Source organism: Caenorhabditis remanei, chromosome III (genome assembly GCF_010183535.1).
Source record: "Caenorhabditis remanei strain PX506 chromosome III, whole genome shotgun sequence".
Lineage (NCBI taxonomy): Eukaryota > Metazoa > Nematoda > Chromadorea > Rhabditida > Rhabditidae > Caenorhabditis > Caenorhabditis remanei.
The window spans coordinates 8,154,046-8,174,851 of NC_071330.1; the positions used below are offsets into that span (position 1 = coordinate 8,154,046).

The window sequence follows — 20,806 nt, forward strand, 5'->3', positions numbered from 1 at the left end:
ACTCGAAAACGCAAATTTAACTTTGAGAAATCTATTCCTTTGTCAAAACTCTTCGCAAAACTCTAACATTCTGATTGTTGTTCCATTTTCGTCCGGTATTTCCTTTGTGAGAATTGCTACAAAAGAATCTACGTATTAAAAGAACTGAGTGCGGAATGGTGGTGGTTCAAAGGTCATCTATTGTTCGCCCAAAAGGCACAGGTTCTGAAAAAACCTTTTTATTCCAATAGAAGGTGTCGGATTTGGAATCGATATTAATTGTCAATTATACAGACCTCCATACGAATTTCATACTTTAGAATTTTTATCCTCACCGTTGTAAAAAATATTACAATAATGTAGAGAAATCAGCAGATGGAAAGGTGCAGTTATTAGTTTTTTCCTTTTTGGTAGAATCATCCTCTCTCCCTTCGCTTATTCCATATCTCACCACCTGTACGCACCTGGGAGACAAAGTTCCCGCCAAAACAGTTCCCTCATTTTCTCGTCGTCTCTTTAACCATTCAGGAATTCTCTCCGTCTCTATTGTCCGCCCCCTTTCAAAACAGTTAGAGACACACCTGGTATTTTCTTTTTTGAATATAAAAGTATTTTTTGTTGACCTGTTTTGGACAGATAGCGGTTTTTTGCGTGGTGCATTCCTTCCCGTATTGTCTGCATGATGTAAACATTTGCCTTCAGAATTTTTCCGGCTGATGTTTTGAGAAAAGACATATCGGGCATTATGTTGAATTATCTTCACGTTTCACTTGTTTCATAGCGAAAATTCAAAAATTTTCAATCTGTTCAGAAATGCAAGTTGAACAGTGGGCGAGACAGTGTCAGGCTCAATTTGATTCTTCTTAAAATTTCGTTGTTCCAGTGCTGTGTATTTCTTTTTTGAAAAAACAAACTCAGGAACTTTTAGAACATACTAATGTCGTTTTCTTGATATTCGGATGCTTCGACTTTAGATTCAATTTCGTGTTTACTGGAAGCCCCCACTCGGTTTTTGTACTTCTTGAATTCCCACCGTCTTCATATAAAAGTACAAACTTTTTTCAATACCCAGTAATATGGTCTCACTGTCACACAGAAGGCATGTTACCGATGAAACATTTTTCAGCAACATAGGAAAGTTTTGATGCCGTGTGAAGCGCATTTATGCGGAAAGGTGTTATTATAAAATAGTATCATCATATTATATCGCTATTGTAATTGTTGTGAAACATCGGTATTGAATTGTGTTATAGTGGTTGTTGTACAAATTACATTTTTCCACATTACTATTGTTTTCAATTTCCTCTAGGATTTCATGACGGGTTACTAGAAATTGTATGTATTCAGAATCAAGTAGTTCACTACAATAGACATGAACTTTTCTTCCCTCTGACACAGAACATTTAATTTTAAATTCGTTTTCACCGTTCCTAACCAGTGGGATATTTTAGACTTTTCTTCTTTAAAAAACATTTTTCTCTATCCGGGTTAGCTTATACAAACAGAAAGGCTCTTTGACCGCGCAGATGATATGTTTGTTTAGATTTCAACAGAAACTGTGTATAAGTATGTTGGAACTTTTTTAAATCAGCTTCTTCTAAGGTAAAATAAAGGTGTATTTTTAGTGGATTTTTGTAAATTTTGGGTGATTTGTTTTTAATGTCGTCTAACGTTAGCCAACCGAATGATATCAATTTGGTCAACAATGTCTCAATTTGGTCATTTGTTCCACGTCAATCTTCATTTCAACCTTTTTATTTTTAAACGTTCTCCTCTCAGCATCTTTTTTTCAACTCCAATTCTTTCTCTTCAGATCACTTCGAACTTGGAAGTACAACGCGAGTACATAACAGGAATGAAAAAATTGATAGGAATGGATAAGAAAGCTGAAGGCGTTGGCGGAGGGAGTTCATCGAATCTCCAAAGTACTCATTCACTCAATGGATCGTCTGTGATTAACAATTCATCGAAAAAGGAGAAGAAAGTGTTGGGACGAAAGGTAATGATGATATATTATCTCTAGAAAAGGGAACCCTAACGGAGCAGTTTCAGTCTTCCCTCTACTTATACCCAAATATTTCTTTCAAGAAATATTTTCTCACCCGAAAACATCACTAACAAAAACCAGTTTCTTTTTCTTTCTCGGGTGTATATAATTGTTGGAATCGGTTGCTAATTGGATTGGGTAAAAAACAGTTCATTTTTCTTGTTTTTCTTCTAGAAAACTCACTTCGTAACTACAGTAATGTAAATAGTAAGCTTTATTCTTTTTGGCTACTCTTTCCTAACTTTATCGGTTATGATATTTATTTATAGAAAACTCAAAGTTGAGAAAAAACGAAATTCAACCTAGTATCTCATGTGTTTGTTCTGTTACACAAGTAAATTAGTTGTTCCAAGACCATCTGGCGTCATGCCAAACAGATGAATGTCCTCACTCTCCCACCAAAAAAGAAGGGAGAAGTAATGTCTGCATCTCTCTGATTGACATGATCTTTTTCCTTCACCTTACCACCTTCCATTCCTCCCCCATTCACAAAGAAGACATTTGAATACCACGATTTGGCGGCAGCGCAGAGACACTGTATCGGGAGAAGAGACCGGCAGACAGTAACTCTTGTCTTTTAATAGTACTTCATTTCAAGGTCTTTTTGATACTCTAAATATGTATTTCTCAAAGTTGCGTTCTGTTTTTTTTTATAATAGTAGCTTCTCGTACTACGAGCACATGTCCTTAGGGGCTCATCCCCGTGAAGTTTGTCTATTTTTCTGCTTTTTTACTCCAGAACGGGTTGTAGAATTTTTTCATTGTCCATTCTCCGATAATGTTTTCTTTTTTATTGTATTCGGTCTCAGTATTTCAATTATACAGAGTTGAGATTAATATCTCATTGACAAAGTAAATGAAATTTCTTCATATCAGATTGATAAAGATGCTTCTTGAAGTTCCAAGCTTCCATTCGGATAGCAAATCGCATAATTTTCGAGCTCAAATGAGAACAAACCTGTTTAATCATTTGAAACTTTTCAACCTGTCTAAATCATATCTATTTTATCAGTGACAACCATTCAGCTGTTTTTTTTCTCGTCGTATTTGTCATATTAATTTCATGGTTGAAGTCATTTGCTACCTAAAAACGTATTAGTCATTCCTTTCCTATATCTTCTCCAATACTTTTCGATTGAACATCAAAAAAAAAGTCCCCGACTCTGTTGACCACACTTTTCCACTCTCCACACTGACAGTTGGTTGGCTCATGCTCATCTGTTATCTAACTCATTATTTCCAATCCGTGATGATTCAAAATTACATTTTTTATTTATCTTCCAGTTTCTTATATCTTCGATCTTCATGACCGAAGTAAAACTTATCGTGGAAATACATATAGTCAAGTTCTTTGCAACTGGAAAAGAGAAGTGTCGATATTTTTTTCCAAAACTTTTTTGATTCTCCAAAACGTATTACAAAGTTTGTGAACAGTTGACGATCAACACCAGCGATTTGGAACGAGAAGAGGCAGATGTTTTATGTGTTGTAGAGTGTCCGTCGGTCAGTGAATCGAAAAAGAGAATTGTCTGCGAGTTTCTATCATTTCGTCTTTTCAAAAAGTTCCTTTTACATAATAATAAGGTTTGAAATATCTTGAGTGAACTCATAGTTTTTTAGTGAAAACTTATTGTTTCTTTCCTCAAAACTTTCTTTTCTTCATTCTTCATCACTTATTTCTTTCAACTGTTTACCCAATACCTCGGTGTTCATTCTGTGTTAAATGCGTGTGTGACTTTGTTATTGACTCAAGAGCTTATCAGTTACCACTGATCATGGGAAATCGTCAATCACAAAGTTTAAAGCTACGAGGAAATGTTTTTCTGAAACTTTTCTTTAAATCAGTATCGATTCTTCTAAGAAAGTTGTTCTCCACTAAACGAAAGTTAGAACTCAAAATTTTGAATGAAAAGCTGAGGGAAAATGTTCTCAAGACTCACAATGTTTTACAATTTTACAGTACCTCAACAATAGTCCAGTTATCAGTAGTCCGTCAGATCAGAAAGTCTTACAGAGAATTTTTCCTATGGTCTTTAGGTTCACGACAGTAAAGATTTTCAGCCAGTAGTCTCTCGGGTAGTTTTGTGATTATCATTGATATTTCTGTGAAATATTTCAAGTTTTCGATTTTTGTTATGTGAACAAGAAACACAGCTAAGTTGTTCTTCACTTGCGAACGCCATTGGAGCTCCTTTATCACACATATACACATCTATGTCAACACTGTCTGATATGTGTATAATAATCTATGCTGCTCAAAAAGCACCAGTCTGTCCACTTGACATTCTCTTTCTTCTTTCATGCTCAATGCCTCTCACTGTCAAACAGTGACCGATAAACTATTGGCTCAAAAAAAAACTTAACAGCAAAAGTGGAAAAATTTGTGTACCATAAAGAAAACAGTGTCTAACGCCATTATTAAGATTAGTTTTCTTAGAATTAGCCGGCAAAAATATGACTCGTGTTAGGAGATTAAGATTACTGTACTCAGGCTCATATTTCCATTGACATTTTTGTTTCACATATCTTGCAGGAGTCCGTAGCTCGACATAAAACAAACCTTGTCTTGAATTTTGTATAGATCTTCAATCCCACTGTTCTCCATTTCAATTATTTTTTCTCCGAATACCTGAGTGTGTTTTGAATTTGTTTCTGTTTATTTATCAATAGATTCTCACCCATTCCGATTTATTTTCTCACCTTTTCCGACGACCTGCCTTTTTGATTTGCCATTGAATGAATTTGAATAGAATTTGTTCTTTTGATAGAATGAACATCAGTTGACAGTGTTTCTCTCTTCTCTTCTTTTTCCTTTTTTGAATAGTTTATTGCCTTCAATTTTATAGTGCTGTATGTATGAAAAGAGCCTGTTTCTTCTTGTTCTTCACCAAATAAGTCTTATTTTTCAACAATATTTTTCTTGTCTCGACTTTTCAGACCCCAGTACAGTATCTCACTTCTCTGTTCGTTCCGAGAAATTATATGTTTTAATTTTTCTTTTCTCTTTTGCTTCATGACTAAAATTGATTTCCAGCTTGAAAATGTCTAGCGACGATTACGAATCAATAGATTCTCCCCGTGTAGCATCTCTTTCTGACCTGGCACGTCTTCCACCTCAAAAACAGCAAAGTCACTATTCCACGGATGACGATGAAGACGTTACTCCAACAGCGTCATCTTCTAATTCAGCTTCTAAAAATGTGCTGTTCGAGCCTCTTCAGTCAGTATTCCTGCACCAAAATTCTGAGAGTTCCGATTTAGAGGAGCCACGAGTGCAGTTACGCGAAAAGAGAAAAACTGCACGAGCTCAAGATGCTACTGTATCTCACTTTATGGGAGATGAAGCTCCTGGTCAAAAATTCAAGAGAAGAAGTGCTGAAAGACATTCAATGTTAGCGGGGGCAGCTGATTTTGCCAGTAGGAGAAGTCCATTTCATTTGAATGGAACTGGCTCTGGAAGATGGACAGACCTGTTTTCTTCCAACAGATTCAAAAGAAAAACACGGCAAAAGCTGAATGTTCGTGAAGACTTATTTCGTTTGAATAAAATACCATTCAAAGAAAATGATTGTTCATCTCTGAAAGTTCTGTTTTTCAGAATGGTCCATCCTCATCAAATAATGCGGCTAATGAAGATTATGGTACATATGGTGGAACACGAAGTATCGGGGGAATGTCAATCGCTTCTAACTCATCAGGTAATCAAATTTTCGGTAGTTGTGAAAAAAAACAAAATATTTTTTGAAACGCCGCTTCTCTTTCGTTTCCGGAACAAACTGTATGATTCATCATTATCGCATATTTAACATCTACATAGTTGAACTATATTTATTTGTATTCACACTTTAGCAATGATATTTTCACGATATCTCACTTTTTCGAATAATTTTCAATCTGTATATGAAGTAGGCAGCAATACAGTACCTGTTGAACATACTGAAACTGGTGAGTCTAATGAGCAAACTGTTAAAAAGGTTAATTTCAAAATATATCACTATTAGTTCTTTTAGTCAATTTCAATCAGTTCCAGGAGAATCATACTTCCAATCATGCACTGAAGAGCAGCTTCGCGAGCAATTTCGACATATTATGGTGGGTTTACGAATGGATTTACGTTTCTTTGGAATTCCTTCTGAGTCATCGCCTAGTCTATAGTTTGACATTTTTCCAATAAAAACCATATCATAATTTCAGCTAGAAAAGAATATTCCTGCTTCGAAAGTCGATGAAATTGTTGCTTCAACACCAACAGAACAAATAAAAACAATGATAGCAAATGCAAGGAAAACGGATGATGCTGCTGCTCGGCAACAGCCTCCAGAATGGAATCTTCGCGTATTGGAGAATATTATCAAAACTCAGAATATATTGGATTGTAAGCAAGACATTGTCACTGTTTCGATTCAGTTAAAATGTCAATCCGTGTCTTTTTTGTATCAGGTACGGTATTTTGAGTTTTGATTAGTTTTAAAAGTTTTTTTTTCAGTTTGCCGATAACATCCGGAGTGAATCAGGAAGAACAGGAGCTGATCTGATATGCCGATTATATTCTCTGGTTCTCAAAAGACTTCGATCTGCAGAAGTTGGATCGAAACTCGAGTTTGATTTAATCGATTTCCTTCAAGAAGTTGTCAGATGTATCCGAACTATCGTTAATACACATGTTGGTTTTTCACTTCATTTTTCTTCTATCCACTCTTTATTTTTTAGCGAGGACTCGAATTAGTTTTTCGTCGGAATTCACCCGTATGCTCGCTTCTAATTCAAACGATGTGCATTTTGAATCGGAGAGAATTCAGTGACAACGAACCTAATGAAATTAAAATGTTACGCGAAAATGTTGTAATGATTTGTGGAAGTTTGATGCTTGTTTCTCATGAAACATTGGAATCAAGAGCAATCGAGATGACTGGGTATGTCACTCGAATGATGGAAACACTCATATACTGTGAATTTTCAGACAGCAAAAGATGTTTATGGAACTAACAACTATAGCCAAATCTGAGTCTAAACGAGTCGGTGAAACAGTTTCTCGTTTCCGTCCTCTTGTATCTTGCATTCAATTCTTTGAATCGCGAGATACGAAGCTCACAATGAGAGTGCTTCTGATGCTTAATATGCTCATCAATGGTGTGGATAGGAATACAAGTGATGAACAGATGTGGACGGAAGAAACAATGTGGCAAGCGAGAATGAGATTACGAAGTGAAGCAGCTAAGGATGGCTTATCGAAATACATTGAGGTATTGTCATTCTCAGTCTGAACAATAAATATTTTGTTTCAGAAGTTCACCTCCTCTGAAAATGTTGATTCCCAAGTACGGGAAGTTGCCAAAAATATGTTAGCTGAGCACAATGCTGATCTAGAAACTCTATTCGGAAAATTGGACAGCGTGAAGGGAGAATATGATTCACTGGACGGATGCTTTGAATTGTTAGCTGCTAATTCAGAAGCAACGGGAACGGAGACTATACTTCTCTCTATTTTGCAACTACTCACTCTGACAAATGAAGATATGTCAACCAAGAGAGCATATATGAAGCTAATAGAGGCGTCTATATCGGAAATAATTTTTCACCGAACGCCCATAGATCCCGATTCTCAAGAGAGACTTGTATTCGAAATTCCCGTGTCAGAGATTATTGGTCAGCAGCTGAATAGAAATGAATAACGTAAAATGTTGACTAATTTCAGAACGAATGCAAGATGAAGAAATGGCGAAGAAGTTGCGACAGGCTACGTCTGCAAAACAAGAAGCTGTGGCGATGCAAGGGGAATACTGGAAGAAGTTAACAGAGTTTCAAAAAGAAACGGAATGTTTGCGAAAGCATGTGCGTTTTGTATTTTAATTATAATTTCACTTACAATAATTTACAGATATCGGATCCAAAAGAACCTTTACCTCAACCTACCAAAATGACATTGTCTGCTCCATCCGCATCTTCTGGTTCTTCCTCGCTACCTCCTATCACTGGAGGACCTCCACCTCCTAGTTTACCTCCAATTACTGGGGGCCCTCCGCCACCGCCACCTCCTGGAGGACTTCCACCAATTACTGGTGGACCTCCACCTCCACCTCCTCCCGGAGGACTTCCTCCGGTTCGAGGAGGACCACCGCCACCACCACCTCCACCCGGATCAGGTCCTCCTCCTCCGCCGCCACCGCCTCCACCTGGAGGATTTAAAGGAGGACCTCCACCTCCCCCACCGCCAGGAATGTTTGCTCCAATGGCTCCGGTTCTTCCTGATTACCTCCCACCGAAAAAGGTTCCGAAAGTGGATGGTCCAATGCGGAAGTTCCCGTGGGGAGCTCACACAATCAACCCGAGAGACATTCCAAGAGAATCCTTCTGGGTTGGAACAAATGAAGATCAATTAACGAGTGATAGAATGTTCGAGCGTTTGCGAACCAAATTTGCTACAAAACCCGCAATTGGATCTGGAGTACTCGGAGGAAAACTGGAAAATAAGAAAAAAATTAAAACAGCTCAAGTGATTCAAGATGATAAATTGCTCCAAAAATTAGGTAATTCCATGTTTCCGAATTTTAATCCTTATCTGAAAAATTCCAGGAATTCTACAAGGATCAATCAAAATAACACATTCGGAACTGAAATCAGCACTACTCGAAGTGAACGAGAAAGTTTTAACTGTCGGTTTCCTGGAACAACTCCGAGCAGCAATGCCATCTGAGAAAGAGATAATTGAAAAGTTGCGAGCTGTAGACAAAGCTCAATTTGAAGAGATGCCGGAAGGCGAACAGTTTATAACACGTCTTCTTCAAATCCAAGGACTGCCACTCCGCCTCGACTTGATTCTATTCAAAATGCGTTTCATTGAAACGTTGAACGAATTGAAACCAGCAATGTCATCAGTAATGGAAGCTTGTGAAGAAGTGAGAACTTCCGAAGGGTTCCGAACATTCTTGAAGCTTGTTTTGGCGACAGGGAACTTTATGGGCGGTGCTACTAAAAACTATTCGAGTGCATATGCGTTTGATATGCGAATGTTAACAAGGTTGATTGATACAAAAGATGTTGACAACCGGCATACTCTTCTACAACATTTGATTGAAGAAATGAGAAGGATTGATCCGAGACGATCACGGTTAGTTTAAAAATTTCGAAAATGAATTATTGTCTTTTTTCAGATTCGCTATCACTGATTTCCACCATTGCATTGAATCATCTCGAGTGAATGCTGACGAAATCCGGAAAACAGTCCAAATGACGGAAACCAATATAAAGAAACTGGAAAACTGTTTGAAAGTATATAAACAACAAGGAGAACGCGATAAATTTGAAGAAAAGATGCGCCCGTTCTTGGAGAAAGCTATCAAAGAGTTTGCGACTGTCTCGACAATGTCCGGAAAAATGAAGAGTGACTGGGAATCATTGGTTAAGTACTATGCATTCAACGCGACGAAATATCCAATGGAAGAGTTCTTCGCTGATATTCGCACTTTCTCTGAGCAATATTCAACAGCATGGAAAGAATTGGATGCAGAAGCAGAGGCAGCAAATGCTGAAGCAAAACGAAAGGAAGCTGCGGTTGAAACGCAGAAAAGGAAACAGCAGCAACAAGAACAAAAGCAGAGAGTGCCTTTGCAAGAGAAACAAATTATCAATAGGATGCCGCGTACCCCAGCTGCGATGATTCGGGTTTCGACTGCTGCAGATAAAGTGGGAGTTCTTGACGAATTGGAAAGAGCCACCGGAAACGATGCATTCCTTCAAACCCTCATGTCCGCTACAAACTCTCGAACTCCTCGTTCTGGTATGCCAAGTCGTACGCGAGGAGGTGGAAGGTTGGGAGGGCTGGACAGACAAAGATCACGTCATCAGAATCAAGTGAATCAAATTCCGGATTTTGGAGAAAGTGAACCGGTATTATCTGGACAATTTCCTCGGTCGGCTCGCAACATTCTTCATCATGATCAACAGTTGAATGGCGGAGCACCGGAAACCTTGAAAACGACTACGGCCTTAGATCGGGCAAAAGCTTTCGGAGTGGGACTTCCAATTGGTCAGAATGAATTGAAAATTCGAGTCAGGCGGAAAGGACAACCAGCAGTTCCTGTTTCAGTAAGTTCTTCCTTGAAATTTTCAATGAGCGTTTGCTTAAAAGTTGAATTTCCAGAATATTCATGGTTCATCTCAAATATCACCGACACATAAAGAGAATGATCCTACAGGATCTTCTTCGAAACCCTCTGGACCAGTTTCCACTTCTTCCACAATATCAGCAAATTCTTCATCATCAAATACAGTGGTACCTTCAACAGACGATCTCCTCGCACGTCTTCACGATTTCTAAATATTGCCCTTCGCTTATTTTCAGTTTCTGTTCTAGTCAATCCCTGTACCTTATTGTCCCCCGTATTTCCCTCAAATTTTCCCGACATTCAGTCTCCCACAGGGTTTTTCTTCACGTTCTGTTTCATTTACCAATGTATTTTTTTCAATTTTCTTTAGGTAAACGATTTTTGGATTTAGTATTTACTTTCCGTAACAGTACATATTTAAAATTGAGAAAAGGAGAACACCCGTGGGGTGGCACACAGTAAAAGTAAACTTGAGTAAGTTAATTGAATATTAAACAAATTGAATGCGCAATGTGATTGCACGAGCCAGAACTTCGTCAGATACCAGAATTTCATCACCGTCGGTTACCATATCTGAAAATCAAGTTTGTAAAAGTTTCATAAAGCGTTCGCGAGTGTTACCTTTTAAAAATAAATTTAAGTTTGTTTTGCTTTCCTCTTCTAGTTGTGGCAGAAGAAGGCTGATACAATACAGCTTTCTATGGGCTGTTTCGAGTGTAGGGTTTTTGAGATGGCTGTAAGAAAGAAAAAAATAGATTAGAAGATCGAAAAATGTGATTCCTACTATCGGTCCACAAGTCGATTGATCAGCGATTCGAGAGTATAAGTTGAGGAGACTTCGATTGGAAGACGTCCACCGTTGCAAACATGACAATTTTCCTGAAAATGGAAACAAGGCTTTTTTAATAGGATTTAGTTTTTCTCACATCTTTACTCATTGAAACAACGCTGGTGTACGCTCCGTGAATTTGAGTGAAATTGAGATAATTGTCGATTGGCTTAGCGATACTGAAAAAAACAGCATTTGTATTAGACTGAACTAGTAAAATCAATTACTTGGTAGCCAATTTGAGAGCTTCGAGAGCACAAGATGCAGCAATAACTGCATTAGTCGATGCAACAGCTGGAATGATTCGTTTGAGAACTCCAGAAGTAAGACGGCGATCAACTCCTCGAATATTATACTTTTCGGCACGATGAAGAGCTCTTTCGAGAACCCAATCAACATGCGAAGGATCATCAGCATCAAGTGAGGCACCTATAAATATAATTTCAGATTCGAATATTAGAAAATGCAAACAACTTGCCATTAAATGGTTTTTCTTCTGGCCAAACGACAACTTTGATATACTCAATGCAATGCTCCGGAAGACGTGGAGTGTGAGCGATTGTACACAATGGGAAGTTCACTTGTGGTGGATACAAGTCAATGGTACAATCTATACACGCCGACATCTTTGGGTAGATAACACGAGCATTTCCTGAAAGAAAATATAGTAATAGATATTAAAATCTAGGAAACGAACCTTTGAATCCTTCTGTTCCACCATCAATCATAGGGATAATAGTACTGAAATCAGGTGTCCCGTCGGGATTTTCCAAAACCAAATCGCACTGAAAAATCCCTTTTAATGCACGTAAACTAAGACCTTGATTAAAATCTTACCAGCATTCCATTGATCCAACGTCGAGCAGGAATTGAATCTAATCCACAAATAATCATTGAAAATCGTCTGTAAAAATCCGGTCCCTTATCTTCTATTCGACAGTTATGGCTGAAAGTTGTTACAAATTAGTACTGCTAAATCAAGAACGCGAGTGTTATATGGTAAAACAATTTGGAGTATAGTATACTTACGGAGTTACATTACATCCGCTAACTCTTTGCTGAACAAAAGCAGCTGCTACCTCGGCTTTTGATTTTCCGACATCCGATTCTCTGAAATTGGAAAATAATTTTAACAACGCAAAACCTGCCCACTCCTGCGCAATAACATACCGTAAAAACTGTATTAGAGCGACACCTCTAATAGAACGACAGAAAAATTCAGCTTCGAAAAATAGAGCGACATGTCGCTCTAATACAGTTTTTACGGTAACTATAAGTAACACTCTTTCTTCTATTATGCATCTACCCACGAAGAAAAATTGTACCATTTAATGCATTTTTTTGCAAATTAATTCTATTCACGAATGCAAATAAATGCATTAATCTGCTGTTTTGTACAGTAAGAAAATGCACTGAAAAACTTGTCGGTGCAAAATATCGCAAGCTGGGAATTCAATGCGCCTTTAATTTTTGTGTGGATTTCTCCTGTTTCGAACATTCAAGTTGTTCGAAACAGGAGACACTTGATTTCTCCTGTTTCGAACAACTTGAATCGACTTTTTTTCCTGTTTCAAACAACTTGATATATGCTTTTTCAATACGAAGAAGTGTTGAACTTTTTCAACGATTAGTTTGTTTTACAAAATATGATGAAATTACCTGAACAAAAATTGTCGATTCAAATTTGAAACGTCAATGGTATCCATATCAATCACGTCGATTGTACGGAATCCACTCAGGGCCTTAAATTTAAAAAAAATCATATTAACCGGAAAAATTGTGAGTCTGGGAAGAATCTTTCCGTGAAAGCATAATTCGACAAACTGACAATATGATGACTTACTAAGTTTTTGAGAAGTTCACAACCCAGTCCACCGGCTCCAATAACTAGAACTTTTGAGTTTTGTAGTGACTCAAAATTCTCCGGTCCAGGAGTGAACCATGGAACCTTGTATGCTGAATCCCGGTCTGTGAGTCTCCGAATACTTCTCCAACGTTCAGAGGCTAGTGGATCTACACTGACCATTTTATCTGAAAAGAAAAATTATACCAAGGAAATTTGATTCTGGATTAGTTCAGTTGAGTATTGTCGCTATAAGCGGGGGCTACCGAGCCATTAATTTGCTATATAAAAGAGAGATAAGTGCAAAAAATGGAAAGGATTCTTCCTTTAAAGGAATCGATAAATGCGGAGAAATGGAATCGATAAATGAGGAGAAAGGAGAAATACAACCTCGCGAATGACGTTCGTCTAGAGGCATTTGAAAAATTACAGTTGCACTTGTTGTGGATTTACGATAAAGAACACGCTGGCGGGAGATCGGAGCATCGTTTCCATGGAATTTATTTTTTTTGGGAAGATTCTCAAGTCTTTGGTCACACAAAATGTATAAATGTGGAAAATTAGAAAAGTTCGTTGCAATAAAAATAATTCTCCACAATATCACAAGTAAATGTAGATTGGAGAGTTTTCATAAACTCAGATTACTCATTTGCTTCCAATCAAAATATTTTCAAATTCTAAATAACATGTCCAAGAAACGACTTTCCAATCAGTTAGATAACAAGTGGAAACAAACAAGAAAAACAACAATTATGAGTAGATTATCTTCAAATAGTGGGGAAATCAACACCTTCAATAAGAAACGCCTATTCCAAGACATTGAATCCAATTGGATAGAGTGAAATGTGAGAGGTGCCTATCAAGATTCTCAGCTATTGCTAATTCCTTGTTATTGCTAGAGAATCTGAATTCGGAATTCATCTGAAAAGTTGAGTCTCTCAAGATTCTGTGACTATAGGTCGCCAATATTAAAATCCTCATTCTGAATAGGATCCTGAAGTCGCTGTACTGCATAATCTTGCTGACTCACGGAGCTTGCTGATTGTTTCCATTCCAGAATTGAGAATACCGGTTAATTGAAATGTTTTTAACGTTCCTCGATGACCAATATTAACTTTCCCTTCGTCGTTCAAAACGGTTTTTTGCAAACTTTCACTTTCAATTCCTCTCTGATACCTGAAAAAGGAAACAGATAGGCGAAAATCGAAAGAGAGAGAACCATTTCCTGAAGAGAAAAAAACGAATACCACTTGACGACCGATGGTAACGAAAAAAGATAATGAGTAAGTGAGAAACATAGAGTAACGATAAGTTGACGTCGTCGAAAACTGATCGGAAAACAGGCGGAACCGTTTGAAGAAAAAGAGAAATTTGGGAAATTATAAAGGGGTTCAGGACGAGAAGATCTGATAAGAATGACTATATAAACAGGGGTGAAGGAGAGAAGAGAAAGTGAATTCTGGTTTTTTCATTTTTTAGTTTTGTCACGAAGGTTAGAAGTGGCTATATCACCCCTTACCGTATTCTTCCCTTCAAACATTTTTTTCAGAATGAGTAACACACTCATTTGGGCGGGGTCAGCCTCTATGCTGGTTTGCGTATTGGTTGCTCTCTACACAATGATGGGTCTTCTATCTGATATTCAGAAACTTCAATCTGATTTTGATGACGAAATGTTCGAATTTCGAGCAATTACAAAAGACACGTGGCAGAGAATGGTTATCAAACACACTCATCCACGTGGATTGAGTTCAGATTCTATTGAATCCACTCCACCAACATTCAAGACTCTGTTCGGAGCACGTAAAACTCGTCAAGCCTATCCAGAACAATGTAACTGTGGACCTAAATCTGAAGGATGCCCTGCTGGACCACCAGGACCACCAGGAGAACCAGGACAACATGGAGAGCCAGGAAATAATGGAGACGATGGAAAACCAGGAGCTCCAGGAGTTATTGTTGCCATCACTCACGATATTCCAGGTGGATGTATCAAATGTCCTCCAGGACGTCCAGGACCACGTGGACCATCTGGACTTGCTGGACCAGCAGGACCATCTGGAGATCAAGGAAGACACGGACCACCAGGACCACCAGGAGGTCAAGGAGGACCAGGAGAACAAGGAGATGCTGGAAGACCAGGATCACCTGGACGTCCAGGACCACCGGGACCACGTGGACAACCAGGAACTGAGTACCGTCCAGGACAACCAGGAAGAATTGGACCACCAGGACCACGTGGACCACCAGGACCGGATGGAAACCCAGGAGGAGCTGGATCTGATGGAAATCAAGGACCAATTGGACATCCAGGAGTTCCAGGAAGACCAGGAATTCCAGGAAAAAGTGGAACTTGTGGAGAGGTTTGTCCATTCTTTATTTTCACTTTCTGAGTTTATTTTGATTTTTGCAGCATGGATCACCAGGAGAACCAGGACCAGATGCAGGATATTGTCCCTGTCCAGGACGCAGTTACAAGGCATAAATACTATGTCTCTTTCAATAAATTCTTCAAATTCAAAATGTTTTATTTTATGAACAAAAGGCACTCTATAGAAAGAATACAACGATTCAACATACATAGATGAGAAGAAAAAGGGTCTCGGGAAGGGCAAAATAACAAATGAAAACCCGTTTCTATAGGTGATATCAAGAAATGGAAATGGAGAATAACTGAAGTAAAAAGTCATTGATTGATGTAATATGTCCAGTAGATGATATGGAATATTACAAAAAATATTGGAAAAGCAAAACGAGAGAAGAGGTCGACCTGAAAATACAGTAGTATTGAAAATTTCCCTTTCTTCAATAGGATGATACTCACCTGAGCCGGTCTCACTTTTCCCCATGCTCCATTCTGAGGTTTGAATGGAATCGGAGGCATCGGAACCATTGAAAGAAGTGGAATCCTTTGATCGACATGACCATCTGATGGACGATGATGAATGTTATTGTTCTGGTAATTCTGAAAATAGTACTCATTCAATACTTCCTTCTTTCCAAATGCAGACTCTAAAAATCTTTTTGAAAAAGAAAGAAGAAAACGTCTTTCATAATAATTGCCACCAGTCACTTCCTTCCATTTCTCAGTTTTTCACCGGAAATCATTAACACGTTTCGGTTGACATTTCACATTTTGCAGGCTGCAAACAGGCTACAAACTACAACCTCGAGATAGATAGTTTGCAGGAACTATTCTGGTTGTGATTAGATGTTCATCAACGGAAAAGTACTTCTATCATAGAGAATCTTGTTCCATTCTATTCGAAATTTCTAATTTTTGATCTAAATGGTCCCTATTTTGGTATCTGGTTTAATAGTCATGCTCTTTAAACTTTTCTAATTTCCTCTCTCTCTCAATTCATAACGAATTCCATTTTTTTCGGGTGATGAAAAGAAGGAAAATTAGAAAAAAAAACGTTTTCTCTACTCACTCCAACAAATTTGTACCAATCGTTTCAATAATTCATAATAGGACCAAAATGATGAATTGGCAACATAGTTTTAGTGACACCTCTCAAAAAAGACGAAAGAAAGAAAAAAGTTGATGACGTGGAATTCCAAAAAAACTATAATTTGATTAAAAGTGTTGATGCTATGAGAATTTGATTGTTTTGTAAAAAGGGACATAAAAAGAGAACAGAAAGAATACATTCAATCTACTGACTAAATTAGATAAAATTGGACAGAAACGATGTTTGATGTGTTCAAGTAAAAGAAAGAATTACGGTAGAATAGAGAAACAAAAGGACAATTTCTGATCTACAGTAGGAATGCTCGATAATTTAGAAACGCCATATGATTTTCCGCAAGTGTTTTTTCAAAACTTTCAGAAAGTTCCTATTTTTTCATTCAAAACTCCATTCTATACTGCAAAGTCCCTCCATTTTTCTCATAAAAAGACGGGTCCAGAACTACAATTTTTTAGTTTTCGCGTGGGTTGTGGTCAAAAGAAAGGCGGCATATCCCATGGGATCGTCCATTTTTCGAACACTTTCTTTCCCTTTTCACAGACATTCAGACACTCTGATATCTCGAAAATTTGTATGTATATATGAATGTGTGATGGGTGAAAAGTGAGTGGGTGGTGATAGAAAGTAAAGAAAAAAGAGAGTGATTCGCATTCTTCTTGGATATGAAAATAAATAAACGAACCTTCATGGAACTATCTCGACGATTTCTGCTTTTCTTTCGACTTGCTTCTCTTTTCAGCACGCCATCACCTGAAATACCTTCCATTTTATTCGAAGAATTCAGATAATACGTATCTGTGTTCTGGGAGTACTGTAGAATAGGAAAAAGAAACGAAACAAGTGAACTGAGAAGACGAAAACTCAAAATTTCACACAAGGACGGTTGAAAGGAGAATAATCTGTTTCTTCGGAGGGATTTACTCGAGTTTTAATATAAAATCAAAACCGAGAATTGAAGCGTTCACCACCATATATCAATTAGGATATCTTGAAACTTACAATAGTTAACAGCCCCTTTTACATATTTCGGATGACATTGAACTTCGAAAAACTCTTCTAAAAGGGAAATTGTGAAATAATTCATGAAGTTTTCGGTTCTTTTGTGCGTGTTTATGAGTCATTGCAATTCGACATACCTGTTTCATAATATTGAACCGGTGAAGCAGCAGGAACACTTCGATTTCTTTTCATCAAATATCCGATCGCAGCGTATTCCAGAAGAGATGCAAACACTGAAAAAACAAAATATTTTGATGTGAGAAATTGAATGAGCTCTTACCAATGAAAAAGCAAACTCCGAGGAACACATCCAATGACTTGACATATGACACTTTTGGAAGAGATGCATTTGTACTTGTCATGAGAGTTGTCATTGTTAACACAGTTGTTACTCCTGAACCATTGGATTACGAACATTCATATTCAAGTCACTCACCGATTGCAACTCTTGCTTGGACGGCTTCTCGATTTAACCAGAATGATACCCAAGAAATGACAACAATCAGAGATGAAGGGAAGTAGATCTGCAAACAATTTTCTATTGAAAAATGCTGAAACTAGCTGAAAATCAGCAGAGTTAAAATTTCTTACCTGAATCAAATAGAAACCAATATTTCGTTTGAACATGAAATAAGCAGTCAATCTTGAATAATTTCCAGTCGAAAGACTAATTGTCCTCTCGATATGATAATGTTCTCCGATTGTAAAATGCGCTAAATGAACATTTTCATCAATTGTAACTGCATTTGTTCCATGCCAATGATAAATGATATCCTTCGTTGAGTATCCATAACTCTGAAGATATCTCAATTTCCTGTCTGTTTTTTCTATTCAGATTCTCTCTCTGATGGTAATCGCCGGAAACTGTAAAAGCACTTACCTCGACCTCGAGTGCACATTCTTGACGATCCAATGGGAACTGAAAATTGGAATTTTTATTGGAAAAAGAAGGAAATATTTAGAAGTTATTGTTGTAGTTTGTGTTTTGTTGAATAGTAGTAAAAAGTACATGCACATATCCGGTTGACATTCATTTTTTATGAGGTCAAAAATCTTTTTCTTCTTCAAAGACACTCTAGTTTTGAGAAAAGAAACCTACAGTATGCAGACTCATTGGACAGTTTGCAGTGACTGTTAATCGAATACTTCTCAATACATTTCCATGACTGTCAATTCGAAGAAACGAGTTGTGAGACGTCGCTTCATGGAAGAATGACTTCTTCTCATTCGGGAAAAATGTATCAGGAGTCCAGATAGTCTTGACCATATCAATTCCGATTGTGAGTGAATCTTCAACATCTGATTCCCATGCTAACCGAGGATCTTTCCAGATTTGACGAAGATATAAATCCAATGTGTAATCCTGTAAATAGTTTTGGATTTCAGACGTCCTTTGATGGCTCTGAACTTGCCATAGAAACTTCTGAAACTGCACTGATTGTTGTCACGTGTGCAGTGATATTCACTTCAATTGGAGGTCCTGAAATTCTTTTTTCCATTTCACTTATAAATTATTTCCTTCTCTTTTCCCAAAAATGTTTCCAAAATGTTTCACTTTAGGTGACGTCACAAAAGAATCGAGAAGGCGTGAAATTTCTCGTCGTGGTCATAAATATGACCCCTACTCTTTCTCCTTTTTTGGGAACAAAACTTCCAAAAACTTTCTCTTTTTTTAGTTTTTTCTTTTTCTCACACATCCACACCGCCACCATCAAAAATCAAAGGAGAGATGAATAAAAACCGCCACCAAAAGGAGAAGATGAAATTGAATTTATCGCTCCAAAAGATGTCAAAAGTTTTTGAAATTGTCGTGTGCGTTCCTCAAATTGGAAGGGTTTTTTGTGGGAAAGAGGAGAAAAGAGATATAGAAAAATGTGGAAAAAGTGCGAAAGAAGAATGAACTCTTTCAGGAAGAAGTCTGAAATAATAGGAAATTGAGTTGGAGGATGAATGAAACAATAAAAAAGGAAGTTTAGGGTTACAGTTGACAAATGTCATCCGGAAAAAAACATAGGAAGTTCGAAATATTCCTGCGATTTATACGCATCAGATAATTTATAGATATCACTATTTCAAGGTTCTCCCGAGATCAAAAATTCAGTGAACAACCAACATACCTCCATAATTGGGCCGAATCCTTCTATCATGACTTGCTATCAATTTATCCAATAACCGTGTCACATTGTTCTCCAAATTCTCATTGCTTTGATCCCTGAAAACATTCATTTTTCAACGAGTTCTTCCCTCCTTCTTCCAAAAAATTCATATTTTTCTCTTTCCGAAACAACGTCAAATGGAGACGAAATCCGAGTCAAATGTATCAAAATGTGACATGACATTCCGAATAACAGACAGAAAATATAAGAAATGTACGCGAAAGGTGAATGTATCCAATTTCTAGATGAAAAAAGAAGAAGAGGTCATCAAGAATCTGACACAAATGTGCTGTGAATGGATGTAGTACAAGGTACTGAATGATACTAATTGGAGGAGACGTCAGAAATCATCTCAAAACGAAAGTGACACAAATTTCAGGAAAAATGGAAATGAGTAATCTGAAACAAACAGGAACACTTCTGATAAAACATCGCCCTGTTCATGAGAAAAAAAGTAAGATTTTCCAGATGTCCTGATTCTGAATGTTCGAAGTCTAGGACCGAACCCATAACCGAAGGATACCGACTTCCATGGAATTTAGACATCGAGACATTCAAAAACGCTTGTGCAGTCCAATTCAAATCCATTCAAAAGTCTGGTCATGACCCAATAATTGAAGATAATCATTGCTCCACCACTTTTCTGAACATCTCTCTCAATCGAAGATAAATGGATATTTTTAAAGATATTCGATCCCTTGTTTAACTATTCCATTCTTCTTTGAGCTCCTCGTGACCTTTCGCCCCCTTTTTTTCTGGTTTCCAGTTGAATTTTAACTTTTTGCAACACATGAAACCTCTCCATCTCTCCCTTCTTCGAGTACACCGAAAAATGAAGTTTCCGTGAATTTCTTTGTGTCGGAACCTTTCGACGTACTTCCTTTTTCTGGTGCATAACTGATATTTTGTGTTTGAAGTCGAGTCACACCTCCATACTTTTTGAATACACTCAAAGCATAAGTAAAATCAGAAGAAGATGTACTCATGGATACTTTCGTATAATTTTTAAAAGAAGAAGAAGACCACCTTGGTGGAAAAAACGAAAAAAGAAACGACGGAGTAGACTTGATTTAATTAAATTTCATTCGATGACAAACCGGATTCTTTCGGATCCCTTCAAGGAGCTCCCGAGCAAATTTTATAGAGTTGAGCACGAGCATTTTTTGAGATTAGCTTCGTTTTTATGATGAGAATTAGGATGAGTATTCATAGGAAACAGAAAGTAAAAATATTTTGAATATCTGAAAATGGCACGGTTCTCTGAAAGAAAAATCAAGCTATTTAGGTTGTTTTTGTATCGAAATGAATAGAAAGAACACGTCATTTCAGACAAGGAAGCTCTCGGTGATATCCGTATAGAAAGATGGTATTTAGG

At 37.5% G+C, this 20,806-nt stretch overlaps 5 protein-coding genes across 5 annotated transcripts; 2 read left to right on the top strand and 3 right to left on the bottom strand.

Annotated features, from left to right (window-relative positions):
* Positions 1 to 1,638: 1,638 nt before the first annotated feature.
* GCK72_009930 (uncharacterized protein) lies at positions 1,639 to 2,002 on the top strand (the record flags this gene model as incomplete). The annotated part of the gene is made up of 2 exons (XM_053727603.1): positions 1,639 to 1,650; positions 1,793 to 2,002. 2 exons carry the CDS (start codon positions 1,639 to 1,641, stop codon positions 2,000 to 2,002), a joined length of 222 nt encoding a protein of 73 aa, XP_053587180.1.
* A 3,065-nt stretch (positions 2,003 to 5,067) lies between these two features.
* GCK72_009931 (uncharacterized protein) lies at positions 5,068 to 10,343 on the top strand (the record flags this gene model as incomplete). The annotated part of the gene is made up of 13 exons (XM_003094966.2): positions 5,068 to 5,544; positions 5,625 to 5,724; positions 6,057 to 6,118; positions 6,221 to 6,466; positions 6,513 to 6,689; positions 6,737 to 6,939; positions 6,987 to 7,269; positions 7,312 to 7,672; positions 7,722 to 7,858; positions 7,905 to 8,553; positions 8,600 to 9,134; positions 9,178 to 10,111; positions 10,167 to 10,343. 13 exons carry the CDS (start codon positions 5,068 to 5,070, stop codon positions 10,341 to 10,343), a joined length of 4,341 nt encoding a protein of 1,446 aa, XP_003095014.2.
* GCK72_009932 (uncharacterized protein) lies at positions 7,086 to 10,546 on the bottom strand (the record flags this gene model as incomplete). Its single annotated transcript, XM_053727604.1, has 4 exons — positions 7,086 to 7,286; positions 7,940 to 8,271; positions 9,785 to 9,993; positions 10,530 to 10,546. The coding sequence occupies 4 exons, from the start codon at positions 10,544 to 10,546 to the stop codon at positions 7,086 to 7,088; spliced, it is 759 nt and encodes a 252-aa protein (XP_053587181.1).
* Positions 10,547 to 10,621: 75 nt separating this feature from the next.
* On the bottom strand, positions 10,622 to 12,986 carry GCK72_009933 (uncharacterized protein; the record flags this gene model as incomplete). Its single annotated transcript, XM_053727605.1, has 11 exons — positions 10,622 to 10,704; positions 10,753 to 10,865; positions 10,916 to 11,010; positions 11,058 to 11,139; positions 11,188 to 11,389; positions 11,505 to 11,612; positions 11,658 to 11,745; positions 11,798 to 11,906; positions 11,990 to 12,070; positions 12,620 to 12,702; positions 12,804 to 12,986. 11 exons carry the CDS (start codon positions 12,984 to 12,986, stop codon positions 10,622 to 10,624), a joined length of 1,227 nt encoding a protein of 408 aa, XP_053587182.1.
* A 2,503-nt stretch (positions 12,987 to 15,489) lies between these two features.
* On the bottom strand, positions 15,490 to 19,501 carry GCK72_009934 (uncharacterized protein; the record flags this gene model as incomplete). Its single annotated transcript, XM_053727606.1, has 12 exons — positions 15,490 to 15,573; positions 15,628 to 15,768; positions 16,959 to 17,026; positions 17,276 to 17,332; positions 17,413 to 17,508; positions 17,556 to 17,669; positions 17,712 to 17,799; positions 17,867 to 18,070; positions 18,156 to 18,194; positions 18,375 to 18,638; positions 18,688 to 18,755; positions 19,393 to 19,501. 12 exons carry the CDS (start codon positions 19,499 to 19,501, stop codon positions 15,490 to 15,492), a joined length of 1,332 nt encoding a protein of 443 aa, XP_053587183.1.
* Positions 19,502 to 20,806: the final 1,305 nt, after the last annotated feature.